This window comes from Sorex fumeus, unplaced genomic scaffold, assembly GCF_029834395.1.
Source record: "Sorex fumeus unplaced genomic scaffold, SorFum_2.1 ptg000109l, whole genome shotgun sequence".
NCBI classification, from domain to species: Eukaryota; Metazoa; Chordata; class Mammalia; order Eulipotyphla; family Soricidae; genus Sorex; species Sorex fumeus.
Genome location: NW_026606166.1, coordinates 5,455,486 through 5,467,905, shown reverse-complemented (window position 1 = coordinate 5,467,905; position 12,420 = coordinate 5,455,486). Strand labels below are relative to the sequence as shown.

The 12,420-nt window shown below is 38.8% G+C and overlaps 1 protein-coding gene across 1 annotated transcript in view; it reads right to left on the bottom strand.

The window, feature by feature from the left end:
- Positions 1-12,420, bottom strand: part of LOC130042762 (leucine-rich repeat-containing protein 49) — a gene marked incomplete at its 3' end in the record, with an annotated part of 83,762 nt that overhangs the window by 58,893 nt on the left and 12,449 nt on the right. Inside the window, exons 6-7 of the mRNA XM_056134953.1 lie at positions 9,540-9,606; positions 9,114-9,257 (exon numbers count right to left, since the gene is read on the bottom strand). Of these exons, the coding sequence (XP_055990928.1) occupies positions 9,114-9,257; positions 9,540-9,606 (211 nt within the window). The remainder of the gene's footprint in view (positions 1-9,113; positions 9,258-9,539; positions 9,607-12,420) is intronic.

Here is a 12,420-nt window from a genome sequence, read left to right as displayed (position 1 = left end):
CCACAGGTAGCGGAAGGATATGGAATAGGGGTTTTACTGGGGTTTTTAGTGGTGGAAAATGGGCACTGGTGAAGGTATGGGTGTTTCATCAATGTATGACCGAGACTTAAACCCAAAAGCTTTGTAACTGCTCTCATGGTGATTCAATAAATAAATTTGTAAAAAAGAAAAAAATAAAAGTAAGGTGGAGTTAATGCCCAATTCAATCAGCCTAATCAATGGCTGAATAAAGAGCAATACTCCTACATTAAAATAAAAATAACTAAATATGAACTTCAAATATGAGAGGAAAATAACTGTTAACCAAGTCAAATCATCAATCTTGAATAAAAGCAAAATAAACACAATATAAAGCAAAAAATGACAGCACCTTTTAAAAACTTTAAATGGAACGGCTGTGATGTACATTAACCCTGTAATAGAAGTGAAGTGTGTATTTTAAAATGTTCAGGCAGGGGCCAGAGCACTAGTATAATAGGTAGGGCGTCTGTCTGCCTCGCACCCAGCAGAACCTATTTGATCCCCAGCATCCCAGGAGTGACCCAAGAGCAGAAACAAGAATAAACCCTGAGCACCACTAGGTATGGCCCCAAAACTAAAAAAAATTAAAATATTTAAATAAATAAGAAAAAAGTTAGTAAATTACAAAGAAAGCTTCATCGACCCAAATGAGGGCCAAGAAAAAAAAAATCCAAGAAGAGGATCAATGGAATCACTTTAAGTATATTAACGTGATTCAATCTAAATATACAGTAAGCACAGCTAGTATGAGACACAAAAGTCTGGTTAAAAGACAGAATTTCAGGTTGTAATTTAGAAAAGGAATTGTACATACTTACAAGAAAATATTTTAAAAAATACTTAATATGATTCACTGAGAACTTAGCATAGCTTCTGTTGCAAAAGAATAACGTGAATCCACTCATGAGTAAACATCATTAGACAAGTTCAAATTGAAAACATTCTACAAAATAAACTAAAATATAATAAACAATTTGCTCGAGCGGGCCCAGTAACGTCTCCATTGGAGACTTTGTTGTTACTGTGTCTGGCATATCGAATACTCTCGGTAGCTTGCCGGGCTCTCCGAGAGGGGCGGAGGAATCGAACTCGGGTCGGCCATGTTGGCCGCTTGAAAGGCAAACGCCCTACCGCTGTGCTGGGCTGGAGCGATAGCACAGCGGGTAGGGCGTTCGCCTTACAAGCGGCCAACATGGCCGACCCGAGTTCGATTCCTCCGCCCCTCTCGGAGAGCCCGGCAAGCTACCGAGAGTATTCGATATGCCAGACACAGTAACAACAAAGTCTCCAATGGAGACGTTACTGGGCCCGCTCGAGCAAATCGACGATCAACGGGAGGGCCTTTACCTTTTACCTATAATAAACAATTATTCTCCTAAAATGTCAATATTTGAGAATTACCAAGACAGATTCTTTCATTCATAGATTTAAGAATTCTAAGATGCACTATCAACCAATTCAGTGCATAAAACTGGATTTTCTTTGGCTACAAAAGACATGAGTAACCCATGTCAAAGTCAAAGTCATACTGAGAAGTAAGAAATTGACAAGTATGCAATTGTTCAACTTGAACTATACTACAAAGACCAGAGTCCTTAAAATATTCTGAGGAAAATATCAGCAGAATGCTCCAAGCTTTGGAGTTCAAATATGTTTTCAATTATATGATTCCATTGGTAACAGCAACAAAAACCAAAAATTAAAAAGGGGCTATATCAAATCAAAATGTTTCTGCATGGCAAAAGAAACATGTACTAAAATGAAAAGACGTCCAACTGAATGGGAGAAAATATTTATGCTCAATAAGGGGTTAATATTTAGGATATATGAAGCACTCACTGAGATTAACAACAATAAAAATCCAAAAACTCTATCAACAAATGGAGAGAGGAAATTCCATTACTTTCTAAAGAAGACATAAGAATGGCCAACAGACACAGAAAAAGTGTACATTATAACTTATCAGGGAACAACAATGAAACACCATCATTTTCATACCAGTGAAAATGACATATATCAAAAAATGAAAACAATTATTTTGGCAGGGATGTGGTGATAAAGGAAGTCTCATTCTCTACTGATGGAGATGTTGACTTCACCCCTGATGAAAAATAGTATAGAAGTGTCTCAATAAGTAAGAATAGAGCTGTAAGACCCAGCAAACTCCCACTTCTTGGTATCCAGAATAAAGAAATACTCATTCAAAGGGACATATGCTGAAATCATGCAATTTACTGCAAGTTGAATAAAAGTTAGCCAAAAGTATGATCTGAGACTGACAGGTATGTAGCCCCCATGCAAGAAAAAAAATACTTTAATTAAAAGGAAAAATGTTGGGGGATGGGGGAGGTGGGACTTTGGGATGGTGGTGGAGGAAATCCTGTAGTCTGGCAATGGGTTTGTAGCAACATTACACATTTTTAAAAAGTAATATTCGTATCATTTAAAATATATATTTTTAGACAACAATTTTTGTTGTTGTTGTTTTTGGCCCACACCCAATGCTCAGGGCTTACTCCTGACTTCCTGACTGTGATCAGGAATCACTCCCGATGGGTGAGGGCTACCATACAGGGTGCCAGGGATCAAACCCTGGTCTCCTACATGTAAGACAAACACCCTACCTTCTGCATTATTGCTCCAGCTGAAACAAATAACATTTTTTATTTTATTTTATCTCTTTGGTTTGGGGTCACACCCAGCAATGCTGAGGGTTTATGCCTGATTCTGCAGTCAGGAATTAACTCCTGGTAGCGCCAGGGGAACCATACGGGATGCCGGGGACTGAACCAAGGTCAGCAGCACACAAGGCAAGCTTAACCCACTGTATTATCTCTCTGGCCCACAAATAACATTTACAGAAGTCACATATACAAACACTTAATAAAATTATAGAAACACATATACAAAGTAGAAATGCTTGTTTGAACTACTTATACCCATATAAGTAGATATTCAATAAGTGGGTCTCCAGAAACTGGAAGAAACCTGAATGCCCAAGAACAGATGACTGGTTAAAGAAACTTTGGTACATCTACACAATGGAGTACTATGTGGCTCTTAGAAAAGATGAAGTCATGAAATTTACATACAAGTGGTACAACATGGAAAGTATCATGCTAAGCGAAATGAGTCAGAAAGAGAGGGATAGACATAGAAAGATTGCATTCATCTGGGGGATATAAAGTAACAAAGTATGAGATTAATACCCAGGGATGGCTGAGATCAGCACCAGGAGGATTACTCCATAACTTAGAGGCCAGCCGGGTATCCTAGAGGAAAGGGCTATTCAGATAGAGAAGGGAGCACCAAATAAAGGATGTTTGGAGGATCCTCCCAGGAGGGGAGATGCATGTCGAAAGTAGACTATGGACTGAACATGTTTGCCACTCAATGCCTCTTTTGCAGACCACAACACCCAAAAGGAGAGAGAGGACACAGGGGATTGCCCTGCCACAGAGACGGGGGGATGGGGGGATGGGGGTGGGAGGGATATTATCCATGGTGGTGGAAAATGGGCACTGGTGGAGGGATGGGTATCTGATCATTGTATAATTGAAACCAAGGCACAAAAAATTGTAAATCTACAACTTTAAAAAAAATAAAATAAAATAAAGGGGGAAAAAAAAAAAAATAAGTGGGTCTCAATGTAAACTATTTATTCTATACATTATGACAAAAAAAATAATCAAGCCAAAGACTCAGAGAATACTACAAAAGACATGCACAAAAATATTGTGATATCTTTTAATAACTAAAAAAATGGAAGCTGTCCATTCTTAAGAGAACAAATATCAAATTATAGCCAATCAATGGAATTAGTGAACCAAATTATAGGTAATTGACACATATAAATCTCAAAGCATGAGATTAATAAAAATAACGTACATAAGATATGTACATTGTGATGGCATCATTTATAGAATACACATAAGTCATTGCTTCGTATTATTTAAAATCAGACACTTACATGGATAAAAGAAACAGATTAACATGAAAATAAGTTCCAAATTCACAACTGTGGTTACCTCTACAAAAAAAGGGAGAGAGGGTCCACAGGAAAGAGTCCTACGGGACCTTCCCTATGTTTGAGGGTTTTCAGTTTTTAAATTGATAAATACACAAATGTTAGTAATATTATTTACTATATTTTAGGGGCCCAGTAACGTCTCCATTGGAGACTTTGTTGTTACTGTGTCTGGCATATCGAATACTCTCGGTAGCTTGCCGGGCTCTCCGAGAGGGGCAGAGGAATCGAACTCGGGTCGGCCATGTTGGCCGTGTGTAAGGCGAACGCCCTACCCGCTGTGCTATCGCTCCAGCCCAGGGAACTGCCTGAAATGTTCCAAAAAATTTTTGAAAGGAAGGATCTCACATAAATAAAAAATATTGGGTAATTTTGAAAGTTTTTGACTCAAAAATATGGGTTAATTTCAAGAGTGGCCGAGATTAGTACCAGGAGGTTTGCTCCATGGCTTGAAGACCAGCCACACATGCTAGGGGAAAAGGGAGCTCAGATAGAGAAGGGAGCACCAAATAAAGGGTGTTGGGAGGATCCCCCCAGGATGGGAGAAGCATGCCTAAAGTAGACTATAGACCAAACATGATTGCCACTCAATGCCTCTTTTGCAAACCACAACACCCAAGAAGAGAGAGAAAACAAAAGGGAATGCCCTGCCACAGAGGCAGGGGGGGATGGGGGGGATGGGGAGGAGGGATACTGGGACCCGTGGTGGTGGAAAATGGGCACTGGTGGAGGGACGGGTATTTGATCATTGTATAATTGAAATCCAAGTACAAAAATCTGTAAGTCTACAACTGTACTTCATGGTGTTTCACTAAGAAAAATTTAAAAAAATATATGGGTTAATTTAACTACAATAAACAAACAACTTTTCTACATCACAAACATCAGAGAAGGTATCTGATAAAAATGAACTTGGTTATGCATTTGTGTCACTTCCATCCCAAGTTTTAACGGGATATATATATATATGAATAAATTCACATAAATACTAAAATCAGGAACAATCACTAACGTAGTATTTTTTTGAGTATTTTTTCTGATTTACATGATAGTCTTATACATTCAACATATCAACACCACACCTTTCACCAAAATGTCAGCTTTCTCCCATCCCTTTTTTTTTAGTGAATTTCAGGAAGTTGGAAAATGGATGCTACCTTACTGGAAATGATCCTGGACAGAGAAAACTGTAGTTCATAAATAGTGAGATGTCACTGAGCTGCAAATACAGTAATTCTTTCTGACAGAATGCCATCTAACTCTAGGCTCGAAGAGGAAAGACAAAGAACAGGTGTGGACTATGGTTAACTGTGGTTAATCAAGTAGATGCATAATGAAAGACCTGTCTACTAACAGCTATTCCTGGAACACAACAAACCCATCCCACCCACAACCCACTCCCACTCCTGCCAGGGAGAAATAAAGAAGAGACAGAGAGTGAAAAAAAAAAGAAGAATTCAGCTGGAGTCTCAGGACCTGTTTTCTTACAGAATTTCACCTTCACAACTAAATTCTTTCTACCTCTAAATGTCTTAATTTTGGCAATGATAGATTTACTCTGCCTTTTCCTTTTCAACCATTCTGAAAGAACTCTGCCAATACATAGCAATCGACAAATTTATACTCATGAAGTGATTTTTCTAGAGAGAGAGCTTCTGGTTAAAAAAAAAAAAGAAAAAAAAAACATTCAACTGGATGAACCAGCCAAGACAAAACCACTATTTTGTTGTTGTTTTTGTTTGGGGACCACACCTGGAATCTTTACCCAGTCCTGGCTCTGCACTCAAGAGTCTTTCTAGCTGTGCTCAGGGAACATACACGATGCCAGCGACTGAACCTGTGTTGGGCGTGTGCAAGGCAAACGCCTCACCCACTGACGATCTCTCCAGCCCAATCCAAACCACTACTTCACGTGGCCCTTCATTTTAAAAAGGATCTCCAGTCACTCCGAAAAAATAAAGACCATGAAAGAAAAAAAAAAATAAAACAAATAACAATGATAAATAATTCTGGGGAAAAAAATAGATAATAAATAAAACGCAACATCCAGTAAATTTCTTGGATATTTTTAAGGAATGGATGCTTTAGAAAAACAAACAAGAGTCAGATAAAGGTCCAGGAAACAGAACACAGGGATGGAGCACATGCTCTGCACGCTAGAGGACCCAACCTTTGCTGCCACGCGATTCCATTAGTACTACAGGAGTGACCCCGGGCACTGACCCAGAAGCAGGCCCTTAACACCGCCAGGTGTGGCCCCCAAAACAAAAGAGTTAGGGAAAATTTCTCTTTTATCCTTTTATGCATATCCACAAAAATCTTTTAGACTTTCATAAATTAGTACAATTTCTTTTTCTGTAAGATTTTACTCTTTCATAGGCTACACGATATTCATGATTCGACATAATACCCAAAGGAAATTCAATAAACAATTTTCTACATATGCATTACGTACTTTCCAAAAGAGAACAAAATACTGACTGAAATATGCTAGGACCAATAGAGTTCTGCGTCACTCTCTCATTTTTCTGTTGAGAGAGTGGCCCAAACAAATTTCAGTTAAGTACTGGAAATGGTATGCGCATTTGAAAAGACAAGAATTAATCTACTACATTCCTAAGCGTTTAAGACTCTCAATCTGGACATTTTCTAGCATCATAACAAAGTAGGACTAGACATGATCCAGTCAATCCACTCCCTGCTCTCTATCCCGAAAATGGGAAAAAAAAATTCAGAAAGATACTTGCACACATATGTTCACTACAGTGCTGCTCACAATAGCCAAGATTTCAATACAACCCAAGTGCCCAACAACAGATAAGTGGGTAAAAGAAGTTGTGGTATATACATGCCAGGGAATACTGTAGCAGAACAGGAAAAGTTAAAATCTTTTTGTTGTTGCTTTTAGCAAAGATGAAATCTTGCAGTTTTACTAAACATGGACAAACCTACTGGGTGCCACGGTAAAGAAAGAAGACAAATAGCAGATGGCCTCACTTACATGCGATAAATGAGGAAATAAAGCAAAGAAATAGGTAATGGACAGTAACAAGAAGCCTTAGACTTTGACAACAGAACTGAGTTTACCCATCTGGGCCTGGAGGAGGGCCATGACAGAATGGGAAGGAGTAGAGTGGCCGAAAAGGGACGTCAAGACAATGACAGAAAGATATTAGTAAAACTTTGGTGGTGTAGTAGGATTGTATGACTAAAGCATAAATATCAATACTATAGTAAACCATGTAAAAATAAATAAGTAAACCACTATAATGATAAATTAAAATTTGTAGTTCACCTTCAAAATAAATAAACGAAACAAGTGCTTAAATGATATCCCAAGTGCTTTAATGATATCCAGATGAGCCCAATATCATTTTCTAAAGCATGCAAACAAAAACATTTATTTAAAGAACAAATATTGCCACTCAGTGCCTCTTTTGCAAACCACAACACCCAAAAGGAGAGAGAGAAGAGAGGGGAATGCTCTGCCACAGAGGCAGGGTAGGATGGGGGCGGTGGGGGGTGAGAGGGATACTGGGATCCGTGGTGGTGGGAAATGGGCACTGGTGGAGGGATGGGTATTTGATCATTGTACAACTGAAATGCAAGCACAAAATTTGTAAGTCTACAACTGTACCTCATGGTGTCTCACTAATAAAAATTAAAAAAAAAATTGGAAGACTTAAAATAAATAAATAAAGAACTAAAGAACAAATATTTGGGAGTTGGGGGCAAGAGTGATAGTACTGTGAGTAGGATGCTTGCCTTGCTGCATGGCCAACTCAAGTTTTATCTACATATACTACATACCTGAGCCCCACAAGCAATGGTCCCTAAGCACAGAGCCCTAGCACCCTTGGGTGTGGCCCCCAAATTAAAACTAAGTGATAAGCAACAACAACCACATATACTTTATTTATCATGAGAAGTACTTTAGTCTGTATCAAATGACACAGCTAAATGTCATCTATCTAGTGCTCCTCATAAATACAAAATAACTGAGTATCAAGCTATTATTTAGGTGCTAATCTTTTTGGTTTTTTTTTTGTTTTGGGGCCACACCCAGGGATACTCAGGGTTATCCTGGTTCTGTGCTCAATAATTATTCCTTGTGATGCTTGGGGGACAGTATGGGCTGCCAGAGATTGAACCCGGGTTAAATACCCTACCCATAAGGAGTACTATCACTCCAGCCTCTAGATGCTAATCTTAATAAAACTATAAATCTAACAAAGTGAATTTTCAGAGTTCCAGAGTCCCCTCTGTAGTTCTGCCCCAACAATGGTAAATATTCCTCCTGTTTACATGTCAGTTCCTGGCCACAGCCACGTTTATGAAAAGGGCCCTGAAGATAACCTAGTCTAATGCATCATTTAAGAAAGAAGGAAACCCAGGCTTACACAGTGAGAGCGATTTACCAAGGTCCCACAGGAAATAAAGCCCAATCAGGCCTTTGCTGCCCCATGCAGTGAGTACTCATTCCCCTATAGCAGCTGCTGCTTTATATAAAAAATGCAAAGGATATGATATTTACATATGTATTCATATGTAAATAAAGGCCTCTCCTCTCTGGCCTTTTCCCTTTTGGCATAACAATATAGCTTTCAGTCACTAACAACCTTAGTTTTTATTTGGAGAGGGGATTCCCAAGCTTGAAGACCACACCTCACAGAGCTCAGGAGCTCCAAGGACTGTACTGGGAGTGACATTCAAAGAACAAGGCTTGCTGAGGCTTGTACTCATGTCAAACCTAATCACTATTCTGTCTCCTAGCACCCACCTATCTTTTTTATTGTACATCACATAACAAAGCAGAAAGGGATTGAGTATTCATTTACTATAGATGATCTATTAACTGATAATTCTTTTTTTCCATTTTATAGTAATCTTTTAAAGGAGAAAACACTTGATGCCTCCAAATTAAAATATTAGAATGTTTAATGATTATATCTATAATTTAAATTCAGAAAAAAAGATTTTGGGGCATAAAGAAATGTTGCAATATTTATTCCAGCTCCTCAGAAAAAAACTCACAAGGCACTATAAATTCCATTTTAATACTCACCACAAAAGTGATCTGATTGTGTCGCAGATTAAGTTCAGTTAATGAATCCAGTCCATTAAGATTATCAACATGACTTAAAAGGTTCCTGGCAAGATTTAATACTCTCAAATCCCCCAAATGATTGACATTTTCAATTTTGGTAATCTGTTTTTTAAAAAAAGGAAAGTGAGATATAAGTACTCAAAAGCCTATTGTCTCTAAAAACAAATCATCATAACATAAGAAATTCAAAGGCTTGACTGATTTTTGATTGATTGACTTATCATTTGCTCCTGACTCAGACAAATAGGCCTAAGTCTTTCTTTGAAATTTCAGTCAGGTAACTCTTGAAAAATTCAACATAGGTATAATTCCCAAAACATTTCCTAATCTAAGTTTCCTGAGTATTTTTTCTCTCAAGAAAAAAATTAAAGGGTTTCACAATACCTGATTTCCATGAAGGTCTAAGACATCTAAACTTTTTAAATTCTCCAGATTTGAGATTTTCTTTATTCTGAAAAACAGAAGTAAAGTGGAATTTGAGACGTATTCACCTGTATTAGAAATCAAAACATGCTAAAGCGTAATTCTTTTCAATTTATTCTACTTAGTTATATAACTATAAAGATTTATATATATATATATATACACCACCAGATAGAAATAAATAAGCCTATCTATTTCCAATTATGTGTGTGTGTTTCCTAGTGATTTAATTGTAATATTAAAGATGTAGTTCCAGATGACTGGTTAAAGAAACTCTGGTACATCTATACAATGGAGTACTATGTAGCTGTTAGAAAAGATGAAGTCATGAAATTTACATATAAGTGGTACTACATGGAAAGTATCATGCTAAGTGAAATGAGTCAGAAAGAGAGGGATAGACGTAGAAGGATTGAATTCATCTGGGGGACATAAAGTAACAAAATAGAAGATTAATGCCCAAGAATAGCCGAGATAAGTTCCAGGGGGATTACTCCATGGCTTAGAGGCCAGCCGGGCATGCTAGGAGAAAAGGCAGCTCAGATAGAGAAGGGAGCACCAAATAAAGGGTGTTGGGAGGATCCTCCCAGGATGGGAGTTGCATGTTGAAAGTAGACTATAGACCATACATGATTGCCTCTCAATGACTCTTTTGCAGACCACAACACCCAAAAGGAGAGAGAGAACAAAAGGGAACACCCTGCCACAGAGGCAGGGTGGGATGGGGAGGATGGGGGTGGGAGGGATACTGGGATCCATGGTGATGGAAAATGGACACTGGTGGAGGGATGGGTATTTGATCATTGTATAATCGAAACCCAAGCACAAAAATTTGTAAGTCTACAACTGAACCTCATGGTGTTTCTCTAATAAAAATTAAAAAAAAAAAGATCTAGTTCCCAGGGGGCAGGCCCAGGGAGATATCCGAGAAGGGTAAGGACATGTTTGCATGCTGGAGGCCCAGGGTCAATTCCCTAAGTCCCACACAGCAGCACTGGGTGTTCCCAAAACAAAACAAAAGAATAAAAAAGCTGTACTTCCACTGGGGGTAACCACTGGGGACAAAATCCCAAAGACAATGTAAAATTCTTATCTTTAGAGGAAAAAGTTCTACTTTTTTCATGTTTTTTTATTGTCATTTTGAGGTGAAAAGGTATTTGAGGCCACATCTGACAGTGCTCAGGAACTACTCTTAGTGATTCTGGGTCACCAGGCAGTGCCAGGGATCAAACCTGAGGATTATGCACGCAAAATATGCAATCCAACCTTACTGTCTACTCTCTGGAACAGATACTCTAAAGACTTTAGAACAAGGCACTTATTTAAGGTAGTCCCCTTTACCTCAGAATATAATTTAAATGCTTTGTGTCAATCCTCAAGGCTCTAAACCATCTAGCTGCAGACTCTTCCTCCAGCCTTATCACCAATGACTCAACCTCATTCTCACTCTGTCCCACACACCTGGCTTTCTGTTCTATCTGCCTTGATGTCCTTCAGAACTTCACATGGTCCATATAACAGACATTCACATGACTCCTGTCTTCACACTGCCCAGGTCTAAACTGAACCATCTTAGAGCAACCTTTCAGAATCCAAACAGTTCTCCCTTCTTCCCCCCATTACTCTCTCCTCTTGAAGACTGGCTTCATAATATTTATGCTTGTCTCAATTTTTTGTATGTGTTTGTGTTTGATGATCTCCTTCCTGAAACCAAAATATGAGCTTCATAAGGACAGAAACGTTGACGTGTTCTAAACTATATTCCTAGCAGTACTTACAGCAGTGCCTGGTACCAAGTCAACTACTAAGAAATATTTGTTTAATGAATGAATGACCAAACTAAAGAAGTGAGTTATATTTACAAGGGTATTCAAAGTGGTATTATTTATTGCAGACAGCAACTGAAACCACCTAAATGTTTTCTACCAGGTCTTCTCTATTTGTGAATATTTATTTGAAATTTTTAATTTCCCACCTTGTGAAATTAAAACATTTCTACGAATTAAAAAGGACAAAACTTTGTCTCAATAATGCTCCCTCATAGTCCATAATGTTTAGATCCTACCCATTCATTCTTATTTTCTAGGCTTACACTTACACCTATCTTCCCTTTACTAATGATAGTAGGAGAAAGTAGGATATTTCGGGGGAGAGACAATGTTTTAAAAATGGGCGCTGGAGAGATAGCACAGCGGGTAGGGCATTTGCCTTGCACACGTCCAACCCGGGTTCAATTCCTAGCGTCCCCTAGGGGATTCCTCTACCCCTCTCGGAGAGCCCGGCAAGCTACCAAGAGTATCTCACCCTCACAGTAAAGCCTGGCAAGCTACCTGTGATGTATTCGATATGCCAAAAACAGTAACAACAAGTCTCACAATGGAGATGTTACTGGTGCCCGCTCGAGCAAATCAATGAACAAGGGAAGGACAGCGTTACAATGCTACCACTGACTAGTAAAGTAAAGGCCCTCCCATTGATCATCGATTTGCTCGAGTGGTCCCAGTAACGTCTCCATTGGAGACTTTGTTGTTACTGTGTCTGGCATATCGAATACATCATGGCGAGCTTGCCAGGCTCTGCCGTGTGGGCGAGATACTCTCGGTAGCTTGCTGGGCTCTCCGAGAGGGGCGGAGGAATCGAACTCGACTAGTAAGAATAAATAGTCTAAGACCCATGTTCTAAGGGGAAAGGGTGGGGAGGGGGGAATAGAACTGGGTCTGGAAATCACACCATACCTAAACTTCATCATTTCATAACATGAAAATCACTTTTTAATTTTACTAGACACTTCAGGGAACTGGAAATTCTATATAGAAAAAAAAATCACTGTCACTGTCACTGT